This window comes from Plecotus auritus (assembly GCF_963455305.1).
Source record: "Plecotus auritus genome assembly, chromosome: 5".
NCBI classification, from domain to species: Eukaryota; Metazoa; Chordata; class Mammalia; order Chiroptera; family Vespertilionidae; genus Plecotus; species Plecotus auritus.
In genome coordinates, this window is record NC_137776.1 from 171002007 (window position 1) to 171025296 (window position 23290).

The 23290-nt window shown below is 43.6% G+C and overlaps 1 protein-coding gene across 2 annotated transcripts in view; it reads left to right on the top strand.

The window, feature by feature from the left end:
- The window catches only part of FBXW2 (F-box and WD repeat domain containing 2), a gene marked incomplete at its 3' end in the record, with an annotated part of 53731 nt that extends 33679 nt beyond the window's left edge, over window positions 1-20052 (top strand). The window contains exon 8 of one of the 2 annotated variants that reach the window (XM_080667236.1): window positions 19245-20052. In XM_080667236.1, coding sequence (XP_080523362.1) covers window positions 19245-19293 — 49 coding nt within the window. The remainder of the gene's footprint in view (window positions 1-19244) is intronic. The other variant, XM_080667239.1, reaches the window with a different exon arrangement.
- Between the last annotated feature and the right edge of the window lie 3238 nt (window positions 20053-23290).

Consider the following 23290-nt stretch of genomic DNA (forward strand, 5'->3'; position numbering starts at 1 on the left):
TAATTCCCATAATCCATTGTTCTCCAGGCGTGGTTTCCTTCCAGCACATTGGCATCACTTGGGAACTTGGAATGCAAAATATTGGGCCCCTCCAGACCTAACCAATCAGAAACTCAGGCAGGAGTCTGGCAGGTACTTGTGATGCCCACTCAGGTGGAGAACCACTACTATTATCTAACCCATTCTGCCATCTACTGGAACTTTTTGGAATAGCATCTGGCTGTGAGCTGGGCTGAATTCCGTTGCTATTTTAATACATAGGGACTTCCTTACACTTAAGGTTACAGCCACTCTGGATGCGTTCTAAAACTGGAATTGCCTTCTACTTTATTCCCAGCTATTATAGGGCATGGCATGGCAAGACATCAGCAAGAAGTCTGCATAAACTCATCCTTATTGTTTTAGATTGTATTAGGATATTATTGCTACTCATGTGGGTCTTTATAGTCATTGTAGGAACATATAAGACACTGCCAGAATTTGAAGACAAATCATTAAACAACAAAATTCAACACAAAAGTAGCAGGTTGTTGGTGGTAGCAGCATAGTGTTTCAGTCTCCGAGTCCTCACCTAAAACCAGCTAAACAGCAAAACCAAAATAACCCAGACAATACTGATAAAAGTAGGTGACAAGGTAACACCATAAACCCCAAAATAGAGCAAATGGGGCAAACCAAACACTTCCACAAGAACAGCATTTCTGTAAGAAAAGGAAAAAGGGAAGGAAGGAACAGAGATAATAGGTAATGGACCTGAGAACAGGAGAACCCCAAATATTGGTCACTGAAGAGTTGGGCAGCCAATTTAAAAATACCAACTGAAGCTGGGAGAGGTTCTGTCTCCTGCAACTGTGGGTGGGTGCAAGGGCCTAAGGTTTGAACACCTGAAAGGGCTGGAGCAGGGCAGCCCTGGTAAGCTCATGAGGTGACCTGCTGTCTTCTAGGACAGGACCCCACACTAGGGAAAACTGGAACTAAAATCAAAATTGAGCAGGATAGAGATGAGAGAGAGAGGGTGTGGGGGGAGAGACTGTTTCTTTCATGGAGGTCTTTATAGTCCATATAGAAACATGTACAACACTATCAGAATTTGAAGGCAAGGAAAGAGATGGACCTGATCTAACCAAGGATAAGAACCAGAGGCAAGAAGTCCCAGAAAGCAAGCTGCCTTATTTTTATTTTTATTTTTTTACTTTTTAATATATTTTTATTGATTTCAGAGAGGAAGGGAGAGGGAGAGAGAGACAGAAACATCAATGATGAGAGGGAATCATCGATCAGTTGCCTCCTGCACACCCCTCACTGGGGATCGAGCCTGCAACCCCCAGGCATGTGCCCTGACAGGGAATTGAACAGTGACCTCCTGGTTCATAGGTCAATGCTCAACCATTGAGCCACACCGGCTGGGCGTGCTGCCTTATTTTTAAATGCCACACAAAAACAGCAAAAGAGGAGGCTCTGTGAAGGTTGAAAATTCTTCCTGAATGTAACCTCATTCCAAAAGTCAGGAAAATAATTTCACATAAAAATAAACAATAGAAAAGTATCAAGGCCAAATTCCATACAAAGTTATTAACATAGAAAGAGGGCTAAGAGGGAGCAAAATGATTGGTAGGCAGTGAAAGCGCACCAAGTTAAAACAACAATGAGATATCACCTCATACTCATGAGCCTGGCTATTAAAGAGATAAGAAGTGTTGGCAAGCTTGGAGAAATTGGAACCCTCAGACATTGCTGGTGGGAATATGAAATGGTACAGCTTCTATGGAAAACACTTTGATGAATGACCATATGGCCCAGCAATTCCACTCCTAGATAGAAAACCAAAAGAATTGAAAAGGATTCTACTTCTGTGAAATATCTAGAATAAACAAATGCATAGACACAGAAAGTAGATCAGAGGTTACCAAGGCTGGGGGAGGAGAGAATGGGGAGTTATTGCTTAGTGGATACAGAGTTTCTGTCCAGGGCGATGAAAATTTTTGAAAATAGATAATGGTGATGCTTGCACAACATTGCAAAAGTGATTAATGCCACTGAAGTGTACACTTTAAAATGGTTTAAATGGCACATTTTATCTAGTATATATTTTACCACATTAAAAAACTGTACAGAAAAGTTAACATCACATATATTAGCAAAGCTGCCTTTAGAGCTCAGCAATAAAGGCATTTCTTTTATAAAATTATTTTTAAAAATGCTTTATAAGCAGTGCTCTTGATAATAAAAGATATATAGGAAATCACAGACATTGACCATCTTGACTTGAAAAATGATTTAGAAGAACTGAACTCAGAATGTACAAAAGTTTTAAGAGTATCTTAACTAATGTATTTTACCATTGGTAAGTGGATAAACAAATTTAGGTATATCCACCCAACGGAATACTGTTTAGCAATAAAAAGGAAAAACGAACAATACGTACAATAGCATGGATGAATTTCAAGATTATTTTGCTGAGCGAAGTAAGTCATACACAAAAGAATGCAAACTATATGTCTATTTATACCTACTTCTCTTAGTAAAACTAACCTCTAGTGACAGCAGATCAGTGGCTGTCTGGGGATGGAGGTGGAGGGAAGGATGGATTACAAGGACCAGAAGGAACCTTTGGTGATGGAGATGTTCATTATCTTGATTATAGAGATGGCTTCACAGACATATACTTATGTCAAAACTCATCAAATTGGACACTTTCAATATGGGCAGCTTATTTTATGTTAAATAATACATCATCACAATTGTAAACAGTGACTTCCTGTTCTTGGTTTAATTTTCAAATCCTTATTTTCCTAAATTCACTTCCCATTAGTGGCCAGTCTATCCCAATTGTTTTGTTTCCTATTGTCCTTTGCCCTTCTGTTAAGTGGTTGTGCTCCCCAGGTGGCTAATTAGTTTGGTCTGTGAGCTCACGTCCCCCTGGGCAATGGGCTCCTCTGTAGAGCAGTGTTTGGGGGAAGGGCTGAGGACCAGGCTCCAGTCTATGTCCTTCTCACCGAGTTTAAGGAGAGAGGGGGGAAAAGCCCCCGGTCACAGAACCCCAGGATCCACACAGTCACTCCTGATCCCTTGGGTTTAATCCTACTTTTCTGGTGGGATTGATCCTGGGCTCAGAAACTGTCCTTAAATTCACAGTAAGCAGCAGCCCTGGAAGGAGGCAGTCTCTCTGGGGCGTAATCTCTAGCTCCATTTTACTTTTCTTCTCATGGGGGTTTTTTGCTTGCCAACACGTGGCCTGCCTGTGATGCTGGTCTCTGAAGGGAAGGGGCAGGCAGTGTTTATCCCCAAACAGCAATGGGTGAGGCAATGACCACTTTCCAGGCCTTTCCTGCAGCCTTCCCCCTCTCTGCTCCCTCCATCAGCCTTTCCCCTGGCTGTAGGCACCCCCTTCCCGCTCCCAAGCACATCCACCTCCCAGACAGACTTCTCTCCAGAGCCGCTCCTTATATTTTGTTTTGCAAGTTCTAAAGCTCCATCCTTCCATTCCCCCAGGATGAATTTTGAGGGAGAGAGAAAACACCCAGTGTTAGTTTATCTTATTAGGGACCCCATCATTTATTTTTAACTGACTATAAACCATTTAATATTATTGGAGGATTAGTCTAGATCTGAAAATCAGGTTCTGAACATTGTAAGAAAACACCAAAGACAATGAGAACTACAGAAAAGTGGAAAATAGTTTGCTGATTCAAGAGCCAGAAAAATAACTTTTGAAACACATTTTGACTAATACTTTAGGACTATATTCATTGGAGTTAGTGTTTAGTGAATGTGAGTGGCTGGCATTATCCTATTCTGAGTGGTGGGAAAACTGAACTGTAAATAATTCTAAATAAGTTAAAATGTGATCTCAAACTAGAACATGTTGTATTCAGCCAATGCTACTGCCTCCAGGCTGTATTCTGAGTGTACCAAGATTTTTCCTGCTTTGGGGTCTTTGTACCGACATTTATTATCTCTCACAATTCAGCGGGTTAACTGGGTCAGTGGGGCTCCCCTGGGCTTGCGTGGGCTGCTGCAGTGGCTTGTGGCTGGTCTGCTGATGCATGGTCGTAGATGGCCTCCCTCACCCACACGTCTGGGCCCTGAGCAGGGGCAGCTGGGTTTCTCCGCATGGTCTTTCCACCTGGGCTCCTTGATGACAGACACCTTCCAAGAGTTCAGAGGTATAAGCAGCAAGGCTTTAAGGTCCAGGCTCCAGAACTCCACAAGTTGCTTCCACCCGGTTCTCTTGGTATAAAGCAAGTCAGGAGGCCAACAGAGAATCAAGGGGCAGGGAAATAAACTTCACCTGCAAAATATTATAACCTGTTTTCTCACCTACACATTGCTCCAAAGCACCTTTCCTCGTTTGTAAAGAGCAGAATTATAGGAATTCTCCACCATGGCCCAGCCCAGAGCCCGGCACCTGGCAGGCTCTCAATATTGGTCCAGTGAATGAATGAATGTCATCACTTATTCATTCCACTCCCTTCAACAATGTAGTACTGCTTCTCTAGACACATTGGCTTAGACTGCTCCCTAGTGGAATGTGAAGATTGATACTTGCAAACTGGGGCCTGGGGATAGTTCCTTTCTTGGAAGATTGAACTGTCGGATTCCAGGTGACAAATTAAGGCAATGGTTCCTAAACTTTAGCATATATGTAAAGTATGTGGGGATCTTATTAAGAACAGAAGATTCCTGAACACCATCCCAGCAAGTTCAGTAAGTGTGGGTGGTCCAAATTTATTGAGTCTAGGTCTTTATTTAGGTTTTGTGATGAGTGGGTATTGGAGGGTGAAGTTGCTGTGCAGGGAACAGGACCCTGGGCTTAAGGGCAGAGAGACATGCATTGGAAAATATCTCTGCCACTTAGTATCTGTGTAACCTTGGGAAATTCACTTAACCTCTCTGATTTTCAGTTCTCTCCTCTGTAAAACAAGCTTAATGATAGTTCTCTCATAGAGTTGTAAGATTGGGAATAGTGCCTAGTTACTGTGCGTAACAGTTAGACTCTAACTCAATTAAGTGGGGGTTAATACGATTGGTGAAAGACAACAGACTAAAAGGTCTGTGAAAATGTAGAGTATAAAATAGATGTTCAAGAAGCAGGATTTAAATACTGCAAGCACCAAAAAAAAAAAAAAAAAAAAAATCATGTCTGCTCACCATTGATAACCAGGATATAGTGCCTCGAAGATGTCATATAGCAGGTACTCAATAAATATTTTTTTAATATATTTTATTGATTTCTTACAGAGAGGAAGGGAGAGGGATAGAGAGTTAGAAACATCGATGAGAGAGAAACATCGATCAGCTGCCTCCTGCACACCGCCTCCTGGGGATGTGCCTGCAACCAAGATACATGCCCTTGACCGGTATCAAATCTGGGACCCTTCAGTCCACAGGCTGACGCTCTAACCACTGAGCAAAACCAATTAGAGCAAATGTGTGTTTTTTTAAATGAATGAATGAAGTTCTCATAGTCTATCTCTATTGGGATGAATGTTTGTATTCCCAGTGTGCATTTCCTTATCAGCACAGGTTGTTTCAGAAGTTTGGTGTGTGTGTGTGTGTGTGTGTGTGTGTGTGTGTGTGTGTGTGTATTTTAAGTCTTCCAGAGACTTCCAGGCACATTTTGTTTTGCATTCACCTCAATACCACTAAGTTGCCAGGGGTCAAGTTGTTTTTAGGAACCTTTTTTCTAGTGTGGCACCATGAAAAGAATACTAGCCCTGCAGACAGAAGAAGACCAGCCCTGCAGACAGAAGACCCGTTCAAATTCCAGTTCTGACCAGTAGTTCTGACTAATGGTTTCTTTAGGCAACTCACCCTCTCTGACCTCACTTTCCCCATTTAGAATATAAGGGAGTTTTTGCCGAGAATCCATTCTACCCTAATGTGATAGATAGGATTCTGTAAGTCAAATTCAAAGTTTTAAATAATCCCTTTATTATAAAAGTAATATATGTTTATGGCAAAAATTTTGAAAAATGCTAAAAATAATAAATAAGGAAATAAAAACTACTCCTAATAACACCCAGAAGAACCACTGTTAACATTTGGGTGAATATTCAAGTCCTTTTTATATCTCTGAATAATGTTAAGCAATACATTGGAATCAGAACATATATACTGTTTTGCAATGTGCTTTTCTCACTTAGTATATTATCAGAATTCTTATATAATTAATATTCTTCCAAAGCATGATTCTCATGGATGCGTAGTAGTCATCTATCGTATGGTTGGATGGGTTACAATTCATTTAAACAGTTCCCTGTTGTTGGATGTTTAGGTTGGTTCCATTATTTTACTGTTACAGATAAGGCTTTGTTGGCTGGCCTTTTATGCAAACCTGTACTCACATCTCTGAATTCCCCCCCATGGGTTAAATTGTAAAGCTTTTGAGATCTGTTACCAAACTGCCCTCCAGAAAAGTTGTACAAATGGACACCCTCATTAGTAACATTTGAAAATGACCATTTCTCCACTACCTCCTGTTGGCTACTGTGGTTTAATGTCACAGATGAAAAACAGTACATCATTGTTTTAATCTAATGTAATTTTCATACTGGTTAAGCTCTGGTAGTAGATAAAATAGCATACACATATTTTTTTTAAAATATATTTTATTGATATTTTACAGAGAGGAAGGGAGAGGGATAGAGAGCTAGAAACATCGATGAGAGAGAAACATCGATCAGCTGCCTCCTGCACACCCCCTACTGGGGATGTGCCCGCAACCAAGGTACATGCCCTTGACTGGAATCGAACCCGGGACCCTTTAGTCCACAGGCCGACGCTCTATCCACTGAGCCAAACCGGTTTCGGCATATTTTTATATCTTTGGAAAAATACATGTACATATTGAATGTGGGAGGGGCCATACAGAAATGTCAGTAGTTGTTTCATGTGACTGTGATATAATTCTGTTGTTACACATTTTCTTAAATTAAAAAACAATCTTTGTAGGCAATGGCTGCCGGTTGCCCCAATTCCCTCCTCTTCCTCTTCCTGGGCAGAGTGGAGACCACATTGCCTCGCCTCTCTTGCAGCAGCATCTGGCCATGTGGTTGGGGTGGACTAATCGGGTATAAAAGGCAGTGATGTGCACACTTTCTGGGTCATCTCTAACTTAAGTTCTTTATGTTGGATGTTGGCTCTTTCCTCTTTCCCAGGAGTAGCAATCCAACTTTAATTAAGCAAATGAGGACACCCCAGGGGATGGCAGAGCAGCAGGGAGCCAGGTTCCTGTTCATAGCAGTCACTTCACCAACCTGGCCTGGCTGTTCCATTTTTTAAGGGAGAAATTAATTGATGAGGATGATGTTTGGCCCACTATATTTTTAGAGTCTTTTTGTGACAGCAGCTTAGCTGTGACCCAACAACTACAACCTCAGACTTCTCCGTAAGATTGAGGACACTTTGAATATCATTTCACACTTCATGGGGCTGGTTAGGCTCTGGGGCACAGCACTCGGGAGTCACTGTGCTCTTCACAGAACAGCATAGAATACTGGCCTTTATTTTTCCTTCCTATAAGTGTTGATTTAACAAAAATTATACATTTTAACTTTAGGATATTTGGAAATAATACATATAATCTAAATTATTATTTATTATGACTTATATTTTATTTATTCTATTTTTATATTATGTATGTATAATGTCATCTAAGTGTATTGCTAGAACCCAACACAAGAATCACAATTACAAAAAAAAAAAAAAAGAATCACAATTACAGGCATACAACCAACATCCTTCATTGGTGCTGACTGTCCCATTAATATTTAAAGGTTGCATGTTCATCATTGGTTTTGCTGCACTGTGCATTTTGAATGACAATGGTTGTAGTAGAACAATAGAAAGCATACATTAAAGAAAATGTTTCACGTGATTGGTTCAATTGAATGTATTTACATTGCTCCCCTACTCTGGGAAGTACAGTATCAGGCAGTACTCGAAGAAGTCAGCCTTCGTCCAAGATGCTGAATGCTGGCAAGAGACTTGAGCAAGGCACACAAGCAAGTGCAGAGGGTACCCATCCCACAGGTCACCCATTACCTTCATGAACGACTGGACCCATGGCCTCATGATGACCTTGGTCCATGATTCTCATCACAGTTACATAGCCCAGCTGTGACCTACCCTCTGAGCATCAAGGAGTTGCAATGAGACTGCTGCTTCTCCTTGTCACTTGGGAGGAGAGCCCTCTCTCCTCCTCTGAGTGGGTCCTCACATAGCCCCCTCGGCAGTACCGTCTGGCAGTGATCCCCAGCCCGCCCCTTAGAGGAAGCCCAGCTTCTGTTGATCACGGTGACATGGCAGAGATGGGACACTCGAGGACAGGGGATCTGGGTGTGCTTTCCCCCTCCACATCTTACTATTGTGAGGACCAGTGTGGGTGAGTGATGCCAATTTACATTTTGTTGTTGGTGTTTTTTGTGGTTTTTTTTTTTTTTTCATTTAAAACCATCATTAGCAATTTACTTGATGCATTGCCTTCATAATTATTTGTACTGACTGTACATTATTTCATCACATAATAGAATTTATCTAACTAGCTCCTGATTTAATAGTTCCAATTTTGTGTTGTAAAAATTGCTGTAATTAATATCTTTGTCGCCCTGGCTGGTTTGGCTCAGTGGATAGAGCGTCAGCCTGTGGACTCAAGGGTCCCAGGTTCGATTCCGGTCAAGGGCATGTACCTTGGTTGTGGTCACATCCCCAGTGGGGGGTGTGCAGGAGGCAGCTGATTGATCTTTCTCTCTCGTCGATGTTTTTGACTCTCTCCCTCTCCCTTCCTCTCTGTAAAAAATCAGTAAAATATATTTTTAAAAAAATCGTCATTCTCCCCTTTTAAAAAAAAAATATCTTTGTCAATACAACTTTTTTCATTGGATGGATAATTTCCTCAGGAAATGGGGTAAGTTTTGACTACATCTTACGGAAGACTAGAAGGATATTGTGGCAAACTCTTTTGTGTTAGCATTTTGCATGAGCAAAAAATGAAAAAGAGCAGAAATATCCTTCAGTAGGAAGTACTTAAATAAACTATGCTCCATCCAATCAATGGAATACAATGCAACCATTAAAAAGAATGAGGATTATTCATAATAGCCCAAAAGTATAAACAATCCAAATGTCCATCAACCAATGAATAGATAAGCAAAATATGGTGTAATATCCATGCAATGGAATATCATTTAACTATAAAAAGAATGAAGCTCTAATCCATGCTACAACATAGATGAACCTTGAAAACATTATACTAAGTCAAAGAAGTCAGACCCAGAAAGCCTCATGTAATATGATTCCATTTTTATGAAATGTCTAGAATAGGCATATCCATAGAGACAGAAAATAGGTAGTACTGGGGGTGGTGGGAGGGAGGAATGGGAAATGATTGCTAATGGCTATGAGGTTTCTTTTTGGGGTGATAAAATTGCTCTGGCACTAGCTAGTAGTGAATATACAAACAAAAAAAAAACACAACAAAACAAAACACTGAATGGTACACTTTAAGGTATGTGAATAAAAAAAAGAATGAGGAATCTATATTGACATGATTTGTCATTCATTGAAAAACAGCAAAGTGCAAAGCAATATCTAAATTATACCATTTTGGTGAAAGTGTTTTTTTCTATTTTTGGTGGTTGAGATTGTAAGGCCTCCCCAGGAATACATTGGTCCCGTCCTCACTCTGCGCCTTTGGCTGGACAGCAGGGAGCACCTACTATGTGCTGGGTGCTGAGATCATGTACAATGACTTCTATGTAATGTAGTTTCAGATGCAAAACTGAAAGATAAGAGAGACAAGTGGCTTGCCAAGGTTATTCAGCCAGGAAAGTCAAAACCAAGTCTACCTAACTCCAGGGAAGATGAGTCAGAGGCCTGGGCACCTGGAGGCTCGACCTCAGCTTCATTTGTTCCCTGTGGACTGGCCGGGTAGGGGTGTGAAGGCGACTTCACCTCAGTGAGCATAGCTTATAAGAATGCTGGCTTATGCTTTATGCCGAGAGGTCCTTTACAGTCCTTTATTTGAGGATACAAGGATGGGGATTTCAGAGAGTCATCTAAGGGCCAGTTAGTCCCTGAGGGTATGATGAGAATATTCCAGTAGTTCCTACCTGGTCTACTCATGCTGCTTGAACATTCCTCACTTCTTCACAAAGCTGCCCTTGCTGTTGTTTTTAACTAGAAAACACTTTCTGCCCATCAGCCACCCAACAAACTCCTACTCACCTGTCAAAACCCAGCTCATATGTGCCTTCTGTTTTCTCCTTAACAACACCATTTCTAAATGGCCCTATTAGCATCTTTATAATAATACTAGCAATATTAATACTAGTAGTTATCATTTAGTGAGCATCCACTGTGTACTAGGCAATTTTAAGTATTTATATATTTATTCCTTTTAATTCTCATGGGAATTATGCAATAAAAGTATAATTATTTACATTTCTTACAGATGAAGAAACCACCTAGCGAGGTTAGGAAATTTGCCTCAAGTCACACAACCAGGATGTGAAGCAACAGATCTTTCTGACTCCAAAGTCCGGACTTTTCCCCTTGCACCACATGCCTCTCCTGCACCAATCACCTTGAGTTGCAGATGCTGCCGTTCACTGTCTTCACCGTTGCCTGAGGCAGGTGATGACTCTGATTTCAGGACTGTGACCTTCTGCCCAGTAGAGGCTCTGCTCCCCAGAGCCTGATCCTAAAAGTTCAGCAGGAGTGGATTGTTCCATTTGCAGGGACCCAGCCTGGAAAGTAAAAGCAGTATGTTTGTCCTCTCCCTGCTGGAGGGACAGGCCTGCTATCTGTCCTAGAAGGCGATACAGGGGCAGGCTGTGCCTCCTTGAGGACTTGCAGATGTTTCCTGAGGCCATGAGAGCATTTCTGCAGCTTGCCAGTTCATGTGAGCTGCCGGGAAAGCCGGCTTCATGGCCCTGCTCTTAAATGTCAACAAGCGACTCTAGCCAGCAATCTGGAAATTACCCTGAAATATGAAGGCTAGAGAGGCCCACGGAGGATGGAGGCCCCATCGCCAGTTTGTTGGATTCTTGCCAAAGCCCTGCAGAGGCTTCACTGTAGAGGCAGCAGGACCTGGTGGTTGAGACATGCAGCTTTGCAGTCAGTTTTAGCTTTGAAAACCACCTTTGCCATCTATGAAGTCTGTGACCTGGGGGCAAGTTTCTCCATCTTCCTAAACCTGAGTTACTTCATTTTTCACCAGGGAATAATTGTCTCCTTTTCAGAGTTATAGATAAAAAAGATATAATGCATACAAAACCCTGACCACCACGCCTAGCAAGGTACCCACATACAATAGCGACACTAATGATGGTAACAATAATTATTAAACTATCCCTGGCAGATTTTCATTGTTTGCAGCTAAGAACCCTGACATACAGTTAATGCCATTGGTTGGGGGAGCAGAGCAGTTTTCTAGAAAGACAGGTCACTTGGGCCAGATGGATGGTTTCCCCTGGTCCAGGACAAGTACTGTCTGAGAAAGTGACCCCTTGCACCGCTTCTCTGCCCTTGACCCTGGGGCATACCATCCTTTGTGTGTGCACATGTGCTGTTCTCCTCTGGGTCTCAATTCCTGGAGTAACCTTGAGAACGGAGAGGCCTGGTCAAGACACTATGCCCACTCTTCTGAATCCCAGGTAACACATAATCATTTCTCCGTCCCAACCACCAACACAGGATTGTGTTATTAATATTTTTTTAATTTTTTATTGATTTCAGAGAAGAAGGGAGAGAGAGAAATAGAAACATCAATGATGAGATAGAATCATTGATCAGCACCTCCTGCATGCTCCCCACTGGGAATCGAGCCTGCAACCCGGGCATGTGCCCTGACCAGGAATCGAACCATGGCCTCCTGGTTCATAGGTCAAGGCTCAACCACTGAGCTATGCCGGCTGGGCAGGATTGTGTTGTTTTTTGAAGAAAATGCATAATTGGATATTGAACAATATTTAAAAGTTAGAAAGCATTTCACAAGGATGATTTTATTAATATTATCTGGGCACACAAATATCCACAGAAAAAGATGGGCTTTATAAAAATCTTATTTGAGTCTTTCTTTTTTAATTTTATTTTGTTGTTGACAGTATTACAGATGTCTCCCATTTTCTCCCACTTTACTCTCCTCAACCCAGCCACTACCTACCCCTCCCCATGCCCCCCTCCCCCAGGTCTTCACTATCCTATTGCCTGTGTCCATGGGCTATGCATATAAGTATTTAAGTTCTTTGGTTTATCTCTCCTTGTCCTCCCACCCCAACATGGAGGTATGTCAGTCTGTATTATTTTGTTGGCCAGTTCATTTTGTTCATTAGTTTCCACAAATAAGTGAGATCATGTGATATTTGTCTTTCTCAGATTGGCTTATTTCGCTTAGCATCATAGTCTCCAGGTCCATCCATTGCTGTCCCAAAGGGTAAGAGATCCCTCTTTTGCAGCTGCATAGTATTCCATTGTGTATTGAGTCTTTCTTGAGCTCTTCTAGTGTTCATGTAGAGGACTCCAGGAAAGAAGCAGATAGCCTTGTGCAGTTTTGGTTTCTAATATTTTCACTGGACATTCTTTCATCTAGATTTTTCCATGTCTTGGTTAGATTTATATTTGTCATTAAAAATATATTGATTGTTATTAGAGAGAGAGAGAGAGAGAGAGGAGAGAAACATTGATTTGTTGTTCCACTTATTTATGCATTCATTGGTTACTTCTTGTATATGGCCAGGGATTGAACCCACAGCCTTGGCGCGTTGGGATGATGCTCCATCCAACTGAGCTACCCGGCCAGGGCCTATGTTTGTCATTTTTAAGCTTGTCATAGTATTCCTTCAAGTGAATGGGGCAGGGTTTGCCCCTCCACCTGTCATTTGGCACTTGGGTAGCTCCAATTTTCTGCTATTATATATCTTCAGAAATATTTCTTTAGAACAAATTCCTTGAAGCAGACTGAGGGGTCAACAGGTAAGAACAGAGTTCCTTGGCCTTGTTATTTAAGGTTAGATCATCCTCAAGAAAGATAAAACCAACTCACACATGTTCTCTCCTGTTCTGAAATGGGAAAGGAATACGGAAGCAGTGCCAGTGAGATGACAACACAATTTGCTGAGCCAGGCAGAATTTTCTGGAAGGGGGTGGAAGGGCTGGGCTTCTCTGTGAGAATGCCGTCAACTGAAATCCCAGTGCTCTGTCAGCTTATTCAGGGCCACCCCACCCCAGCCTCAAGCGCCTCTGCAGGAATTGTGTCCTGGCAGTCAGTATAGAATGGGTGTTCTCTAGGATCTCCCACAAATTCTCAAGAGTCAAGTGCCTATGGTGGGTGGGAGTAAATGTTATACCTGAACCAGGTAAGACAGACTGGTGGAGGGAGCCCTACTCCAGGCAGGGCCCTGTTGTCATGCAGATGACTCACCAGGCCCTCCCTGTCACACTCACAGGGGTGGCACATTACTGACATTTCACAATTCTAGATGCATTCCTTTGACCAGGGACACTGACTCGATACCATGCAGGCCACCAGGGACAGGGCATGGTGCGTTCATACCCAGGGTGAACAGGCCTGTGTGGGGAAGGAAGTGAAGGGCCCAATGAAAACTCTGAAAGCAGGGAAGGAGGTGCAGCTCAGTCTAGCCTTTCACAAAAACTCAGCACCTAGGCTTCCTTCTCTAGTCACCTCGGACCCGGGGGGGCTCTCCCGGGAGTGCACAGAGCCTTCCTGAGGTTGTTTGGCCTGGACAGAAACCTGGGATGGATGTTTCCTGTCAGCTTTGAGAACTGGCCACAAATTCCCGTGGAGTTGCCCAGTGACCCTACCCCAGCCACATTGTGTGTGAGCCCCTGGCCTGCGTAGCTCACATCACACACGATGCCGTGACTCCTGTTCTGTGTGGCTCTCCTGTCCTACAAGTGGACTCATCACTACGATTCATTCTTTAGCCAAACCCAGTGCGGCTCAGACCACTGTCTAATAGTCACTGTCAGATTCTGTCTCCTTCCCCTCTTCCCACACAGATTCTGTCTCCTTCCTCTCTTCCCCTCATTCCCTGTCTTCTACCCATCCTGCCTTTTCTCTTCCTCAAACACACTAAGCTGGTTCCTGTGTGAGAGACTCGTCATGTGTGGGTCCCTGTCCTTGGATCTTCCCATGTATCCCCTGGTTCTCATTAGGGCCTCAGTTTGATGGGCACCTTTTCCCAAGAGTTCATTCTGCTGAGTCATTTGCTCTCCCCTTATCAGCCTGTGTTTTCTTCTTAGCACTGTCATTTCCAAAAATGATCTTATTTACCCAGATATTGTCTGACTCCTTAACTAGAACATGAGTTCCATGAGGACAGTGACAAGGGCTGTTCTGTTCTCTGCACAGAGCTGAGAAGGACATCTGCAGGGGACCCATCCAGGAATCCCAGGGAGAGTGGACCTCCCTGCTTCATTCAGCTCCTCAGTGGGATGTGCATATGGGCTTGGCAGCAGAGGGAGCCCTGGCTGGGCTGCGTGCAGATTGGGGTTCCTGCCCAACTCAGCAGTTTTACCTGTGCTGTAACCTGGACCACCTCCTACCCAAGTCTGCGGTTGGAGCAGACTGGACCCAGGGGGCAGAAGCTCATAGAGAAAGTCTTTACTTCGATACGAAGAGAACTTTTGAACAGAGCTGACGGGAGACAGAAGGGCAATGCTGCCGCTCACCTGCGCCAGCTCCACACCTTGTCGATCCCTCTGTGGCCCGCTCACTACCCTCTGCCTCCGGGGGGGCCTGCCCACTAACCTGCTGGCTCACTGGCTCCTGGGCCTATTTTCCAGCACAGACGCCGGGGAACTAGATCATTTGATCTGTGTGGGCCATTTCATCTCCAGTTTCAGGGGCTTGGCCGAGAGCAGTTCATTTCTAATCTGCAGCCTGTGGACAGCAGGGCCTCCAGGGAGTGGAGGGTGACAGATTGGGTTAAGATGCTAATGGCATGCCAGCGTTAACGCTCAGTGACTCACAGGCCAGTACACCGGTTAGTAACCACATCTGACCCACCTGCTCTTTGCTTTGAACTGAAAGCTGACGGTCTGAATCAGGAATGCAGCACCTAGGGGAAATGGAGCTCCAGCCTGCGTCTGCTGCCGGGTTACTGCGTGGGCTTGACTGAGTCCTTTCCTTCTCTGAGCCTTGTGGTGTTTTTTTTGTTTTGTTTTCTTAATCCCCACCCGAGGACATGCTAAGAGAGAGGATGGCCGAGGGAAAGAGAAAGAGAGAGAGACAGAAAGAACCGATGTGAGAGAGAAACATCAATCGGTTGTCTCCCATACGTGCCTAGACCCAGATCAAACCTGAAACCTGGGTATGTGCCCTGACCGGGAATTGAAACTGGGACCGTTCAGTGTACACAGGATGACACTCCAACCAACTGAGCCACACTGGCCAAGGCTTAAGGGCCTCCCTTCTAACCTTAACATTCTAGGATTCTACCAGTGAACCTCAGACATGGAAATCCTAGTGCTCGTGCCCAAGCTCCAAGGATTCTTCAGCAGGTCATCCTTCTTAGTTGACAGCCCAGCAAGGAACCAAGACCCCTGACCCCCATCAGCAGCCCAAGTCTTCTGGAATGTCTGTGTTTATTCACAGCTCTGGCTGGGCAGGTGACATCAGTTTGTGACCTGTCAGTGGACAGAGCTGGAGATGTCCATCATGAGAGAGGTGAGCTGAATCTAGTCCAGAGTCACTTGGAGGCGGTCCCACCAGCGCCCAGACCGGTCTGCTCATCCGGAGGTCAGGAGAGGGACTTTGTGCCTCTGACTTTGACCATGTGGGCACCCTGTGGGCAGCAAGCATTTTGGCCAAGACCTCCCTGGATGTGGCAGCCCTGGGCAGACCTCCCTGCGATGAAAAGGAACCTCTCCATGATGCCCTGTGATAATTGCATGATGTTTATAGTAGTTCCACGCTGCTTTCCTGAAACTCCTCTGAATTAACCTGAGGCACGACCACACAGGAAGAACAGGGAAGCCTAAGACTGAGTTCCTGGGGCCACTCTCTTCCCGAGCCAGCTTCTGCTTTCACCCTGTGGGGTTCCTGTAGGAATGAAAGACTCAGAAAGTTCAATAGCTGAATAAAAATTTCCCAAGCATCGTCTCTGTGCTAACTCCAGGTTGGGAATCAGGAATTAAAAATGAACCATTAGCTTTTTAATGCTCTGTGCAATATATATATATACCTATACAAACACACGGTATAGATTCTCAGGAGAATAGGCTTTTCATGAAACAAATCTTGTAGATACCACTGTAAGGATAGATACACTGGCTTTAAGGGAATATACTTGCCTTGTTTAAAAAATAAAGAAGTAAATATTAAAAGAAAAAAAAATGAACCAGACATGGTCCCTGGTCTCAGAGAGTTTGCATAAATCTTTTTACCCTCTGAGCCCTAGTTCTGCAAAATGGAGTTAATGTTCCCTGTCTAGGGTTGTTAGATGGAGCGAATAAAAGTACATGATACTTAAATTTGAATTTCAGATATGCAAGATATAATGGTTTAAGTGTGAGTATGTCCCATGAAATATTTGGGATGTACTTATACTTAAAAATTCTTCACTGTGTATCTGAAATTCAAATTTTACTGGCATCTTGTACTTTATCTGGCAACCCTATCTCTTTCCAAACTAGTTCAGGGACTTTATGATGTACAACAGGAATAATATGTGAGTTAATAATGTCTGGCCGAGACCGGTTTGGCTCCGTGGATAGAGCGTCGGCCTGGGGACTCAAGGGTCCCGGGTTTGATTCCAGTCAAGGGCGTGTACCTTGGTTGTGGGCACATCCCCAGTGGGGGGTGTGCAGGAGGCAGCTGATCGATGTTTCTAGCTCTCTATCCCTCTCCCTTTCTCTCTGTGAAATATCAATAAAATATATTTAAAAAAAAAAAAAAAAAAAAAAAAAAAAAAATAATGTCTGAAAGTGCTTTCCAGTTTGTAAAGTTCTATGTCACCAATGAGTTTGGATTGCAGTGCTTTTGTGGAAAAGGTTCTCTTGCAGGTTCCAGGAGTCTCCTCTCACTGTGGAGATCCTAGGAGACGAGGAGAAAGATTCAATGCCGCATCACAAGTGAACACCTTTTATTCTTGGGCAGTGGATCCAAAACCAACATCATAGTAGATGTTCTCTAACATTGACTACTCCTATTTAAATGTAGAAATTGCCTATTTTCTGGTTTCTCCCCATGACTAAGCTTTGAACTTCATCCCCTTATCTATCTGCAACATATATGTGCTTAATTGATGTTTGTTGAATGAATGAGTGATTCCATTGATGCACCAATCTAGGAATCATTCTTGATTTCTTTCCTTCCGTCACCCACACCCAATCCAAGAGCAAGTTTTGACAATTCTATGTCTAAAATACATCCTCAGTCTGCCTCTAGGCCAGTCTAGGCCACCGTCTTCGCACATCTGAACAACCTGGCCTTCTCTCTGGTTCCCATGCTCCTGTCCTGCCGCCCTGTGATCCACCTTCATCCCCTCCCAAGAACCCTCCCTTGACATCTCATTGCTGTTAGAAGAAAATCTAGCCTACTGACATGGCTCCAGAGCTCTGCATAACTAGCTCCTACCCTATCTGGCACCATTCTCTCCATCATGGGTACACTTCCTCTGCTCTGGTCTCCCTTCCAGTTCTTTCCCACCTCATAGTCCAACACTGGCTCTTCCTCTAGTCTTTGCAGAGCCAGCTTCTTCATCTGATTTCAAGTTTAATGTTACATCCTCAAGGAGGCTTTCCCTGATCACCCTAAGGGGACGTCTCCCAGTTATTCTGTGTCACAACACCCTTTTAATCTCCTTTGTAACATTTACCATAATCGGTAAATACCTTGCTTGTTCACCCATTAATTTGTGAATTGATTATCCCATTCAATACATTGTAAGCACAAGTTCAGGATACACTTCTTTTTTTTTTTTTTTCCTTCTACACTTCTTTTTGTCTTGTTCACCAGAGTATCTCTAGATCAGTGCTTAATCCATTTCCAATGAATGAATGACTCCTCCTAGCACAGAATGAGTAGATCAAACATGTATGCACGCTTTATAGCTGGCAAAACTGAAGTTTAGAGAGGTTGATTGCTGCCTTAGGTCACATAGGCTGGAAGTAGGGCACCAGGCCCACTAGATCATGGACTTTTCCTATAAGACCATTTCACCTTGAAGGGAGACAGACTCGGGGTTGGAAGCCCGGCTTAGCTGATTCATAGACTAATTATCCAACATGGAAGCAGATGGCAGACATCCCAAGGTTCTTGTCTCTAAAGAATTAGTGCTTTCCTAGCTGGGTTGGCTCAGTGGCTAGAGGGTCGTCCTCCGGACTGAAGGGTCCCAGGTTCGATTCCAGTCAATGGCACATGCCTGGGTTGCTGGGTTGATCACCGGTGGGGGGCGCACAGGAGGCAGTCAATCAACGATTCTCATCATTGATGTTTCTATCTCTCTCTCCCTCTCCCTTCCTCTCTGAAATCAATGAAAATATATTTTAAAAAAATAAAGAAAGAAGTAGTGCTGCCAGTATGTGGCCCAGGATTACATCCAATTACAAATTCTGGGCTGCACTTGAGGCATTGCACACACCCAATAAACACCCAATGGTTGTAAGAAAAGTGCAGCGATTGTGTGAAAAGGAAATCAGACCCACAGGCCTGAGAGCAGGCTTGCTCTCCCAGGACCCTCTTCAGGGCTGTTCTAATTTAGGCCTGATGGAATGGGAAAGATGTTGTTTCTAGTTCCCTTATACTAATGTGGCCTAATTTGGAAGATTTTGCCATTCCCGAGTTCCTGACTGATGCCCGAGAGCAGACCCTGATTATTGCCATCATTTAAAATACTGCCTTGGCCATTGATCAAAAGCTGGCAGCGAGACACCATTTCTGTGAGTTCGGGAGACAAGTTCCTGGAGAGGGAGCCCGGTGACATGAGAATCCAGGTTGGGAAGTCAGAGGGCCGTGTTGTGGCTGGGAAGACAGGCCCTTGGATTTCCAGCTAGCCGACTCTAGGTCCCTTGCTGACCCTCACCTGCCTCCTCTGTAAGGCGTGACTTGGTTCTGATGGTGGTCCTCGAGTCAGAGGGTTTGGAACTGATGTCAGGTCTGCTGCTGATGTGTGGTGAGGACCTTGTCAAGGCCCTTTTCTTTGGGTCTTGGTTTGTCATCTGCACAAGGACAGGTTTGAACCCAGCTCTGATATTTCCTCTTTCTGTGTCTTTTCCAGAGAAACAATTTCACCTTTAGGACTGGGTTTCCATACCTTCCAGCCCTAGGAAGCTAGCATGAAATCAGCATGGCTACTTCAAAACAGTTCTACAAAGAGCATCTTAGTCCTAAAGGCCTGGATTTCTCAGGGGCACTCGAGGAGTCGAGTGGCCATTCCTGTCACAGCCCTAGAAGCTGGGTACACATTTCAATGACAGGTACCCACTCCAATGAAGGAGGCTCTTCAAGAGGGAAAAGTCATGGAAGCAGGTTGGGAAGTGGTGCTCCTCTGAGAATCTAGAAGTTTTGGGCACTGAACCCCAAGGACATAATACTTCCCTGGCCTTATCAGAAGACGAGGTTTAGGAAAATCAGACATGTCCCAATGTCTTTTGAGCATTTACTGTGGGGCAGGCTTTGGCTCAACACTTTATATACATTGCTTTGTTTGACCTTGAGTCCTATGAGATAGATATTATGACCTTCATTATGCAGAGGAGACAGAAAGTAGAGACACAAAGCTAAAGTGACTTGTCCAAGGTTATACAGCTAGAAAGACCACGGTTGAACACAGTACTCTATTGTTAAACTCCTAATAAGCATAACAATAAAAATCAAAGTTGCAGAGGTTCAGCTTGGCTGGTGTGTCTCAGTGGTTGAGCGTCAACCCTTGAACTAGGAGGTCATGGTTTGATTCCTGGTCAGGGCACATGCCCAGGGTTGCGAGCTCGATCCCCAGTGGGGGGCATGCAGGAGACAGCTGATCAATGATTCTCTATCATCATTGATGTTTCTATCCCTTACTACCTCTCCCTCTCTCTGAAATCAATAAAAACATAAAAAAGAAAAGAAAAAAGAAAAAATAAGACCACAAGTGAAGACTGGTCTTATTGAATTAAGAAAAAAGTTGAAGAAGTTCAGTAAGCAGTTGTGGACATTACTCTGGACTTGAGGTCTAAATAAATGTCTATGAATTCTAGTTCTTTCATTTATTAGTTTGGTGATCTTGGGCAAATCATTGGACTTATTTGAGTGGCAGTGTGTTAACATATAAAGTGGAGGCAATCACTCCTTCTACTTTATATTATAAAAGTAAAGGGGATAATGTGCGTGAATTGTTTAGCATTGGTGCCTGGCATATAACAAGTGCTCAGTAAATGTTAGTCACGATTATTGTTATTACTACCTTCCCCCCAGAGTGGTTGCAAAGCTTAGCTGAGATAATGGTTGGGAAACCTCTGTGTCTTTTGCACCTGTCAGTAAATCCCCTTCATTACAATTATAGCAACCTAAGGGAGAGAGTTATTTGTGAAGCTCTGGCTCCATTCCTCCCCACAATGGTTAAAATTCTTTGATTTGCAGCCAACACTGATGACGAGCAAGGGTTTGACTGGGTGCCCACTGTGAATGACGTCCTGCAGCAGATCTCCAAGAACTGCAGCAAATGCTCTTCTGAGCTTATTTTTAGACCAGAAGGTCTCTGAAGGATGATTTTAATATTTAGCTTTACTGTTTGGGGAAGGCTCTTTGCGATTAATGTGAATTTATGACTTAAGGCTTTCTCTTCCTCATCATCTTAAAAAGATACCATGGAGGTAGTTCAATTATGTGGTTGGCAGACTTACCTCCAGACCTAAGAGTTCTGTTGTTGGTTATTCCTGATTCTTGAAACAATATGTAGTCATTGTAAAAAAAATTGGAAAATGCAAACAAGTATGAAGGGAGAAAACATGCAGATACCCATAAATGCAATCATTCAGAGACAAGATTGTTAATATTTTGGTGTATTTTCTTTTGGTCTTCTATTTAATACTAGAGGCCCGGTGCATGAATTCATGCACGGGAGGGAACCAGCTGGCCTGCCCTGATGGGGGGGCGCCCATTGGGCTGGGCTGGCTGGGGGGAGGGGCTGCAGGCGGTTGGCCAGCTGGCTCCACCCCCTGGTCGAACTCCCAGTCGAGGGGACAATTTGCATATTAATCTTTTATTATATAGGACTAGAGAGGCCTGGTGCATGAAATTCGTGAATGGGTAGGGTCCCTAGGCCTGGCCGGCTATCAGGGCCGACCTGTGGGGCAACCAGTGGGGTGATCGGGGGGCCCCTGCTGGCACCTGCTTTGGCCAGCCTGGCACCACCTGCTCGCCAGCCCTGCCCCCTGCTGCCGTCGCTGATCGCCTCCCTCTGCAGGGCAACTGGTGGGCCAATTGGGGGGGCCCCCCGCTGGCACCTGCCTTGGCTAGCCTGGGACCTATGCGCTGGGGGCAGCAGCTCCTGCATTGAGCATCAGCCTCCTGGTGGTCAGTGTGCATCATACTGACCAGTCATTCCACTGGTTGTTCTGCTGTTTGGTCGAATTGCATATTAGGCTTTTATTATATAGGATATATAGTCACACATTGTTTTACATAATACACAGTCATGTAACCTATTTTTAAATAAAACTTTATATTTTTAGAGTAGTTTTATATTCATAGCAAAAAGAGAGGAAAGTACATATACCCCCTGCCCCAAAACATGCATAGCCTTACTCATCATCAACATCCTCACCAGAGAGTACATTTGTTACAATTAATGAACCTATATTGAAACATTCACCCAAAGTCGATATGGTTCACTCCTGGTGTTGTACATTCTGTGGGTTTAGACAAATGTATAATATACATATCCATCATTATAATATTATTCAGAGCATTTTCACTGTCCTAAAATTCCTCAGTGTCCTACCTATTCATCCTTCCCTCCCCCCTCCCAGAAAAACTGGCAACCACTGATCTGTTTATTGTCTCCATAGTTTTGCCTTTTTCAGAATGTCATATAATTGGAATCATACAGTATGCAGCCTTTTCAAATTGGCTTCTTTCACTCAGTGATATACATTTAAGACCATGTCTTTTCATGGCTTGATAGCTAATTGTTTTTAAAATATATTTTTATTTATTTTAGAGAGAGGGAGGGAGAGGGATAGAGAGATAGAAACATCAATCAGCTACCTCCCACAACCCTGCTCTGGACTTGAGGTCTACCACCAGGGCATGTGCCCCGCCTGACCAGGAATCAAACCGTGACCTCCTGGTTCATGGGCCGACCCTCAACCACTGAGCCACAATGGCCAGGCCAGCTAATTTTTTTTAGTATTGAATAATATTCTGTTGTCTGTATGTGCCACAGTTTATTTATCCATTCACCTACTAATGGACATCTTTTTTTTTTTTAAATATATTTTATTGATATTTTACAGAGAGGAAGGGAGAGGGATAGAGAGCTAGAAACATCGATGAGAGAGAAACATCGATCAGCTGCCTCCTGCACACACCCCACTGGGGATGTGCCCGCAACCAAGGTACATGCCCTTGACCGGAATCGAACCCGGGACCCTTCAGTCCGCAGGCCGACGCTCTATCCACTGAGCCAAACCGGTTTCGGCCTAATGGACATCTTGACTGCTTCCAAGTTTTGGCAATTATGAATAAAGTTGCTATAAACATCTGTGTGCAGGTTTTGGCGTGCACATACATTTTCAGCTCCTATAGGTAAGTACCAAGGAGCATAACTACTGGATCATATGGTGAGTCTTCCAAAGTAGTGTGGCATTTTGCCTTTCCACAAGTTATAAATAAGAGTTCCTATTGCTCTACATACGGGTCCTCCTTGGGTGCAATGTGTCCAGATTTTGATCATTCAAAGAGGTGTATAGCGTAACCCATTTTTTCACAAAGAGTTCCCTTCGTGGGTATCATTTTTTATAGTCGTATAGTAGTCCAACCTAGGGAGTCCATAGGCCACAAAGTATTTAACCTATCCCTTATTATCAGTTTAGATTTTTTCTAATATTCACTATTATCAATAACATTTCAATGAACATTTCTGTACGAAAATCTTTATTTACATCTGCTTATTTATTTCCCTTGGATATATTCTTAAAAGTGGAAGTGAGTCAAAAGAGTACAAGCATTTTTCAGGACCCACAGTAGAAGCATGGATGATCCCTGTGTGAGGCACAGAGCTGGCTGGCCTGGATCACTTCGGCAAGGTCTTCTAGTCTGGGAATGTTCTATCGCTTTACA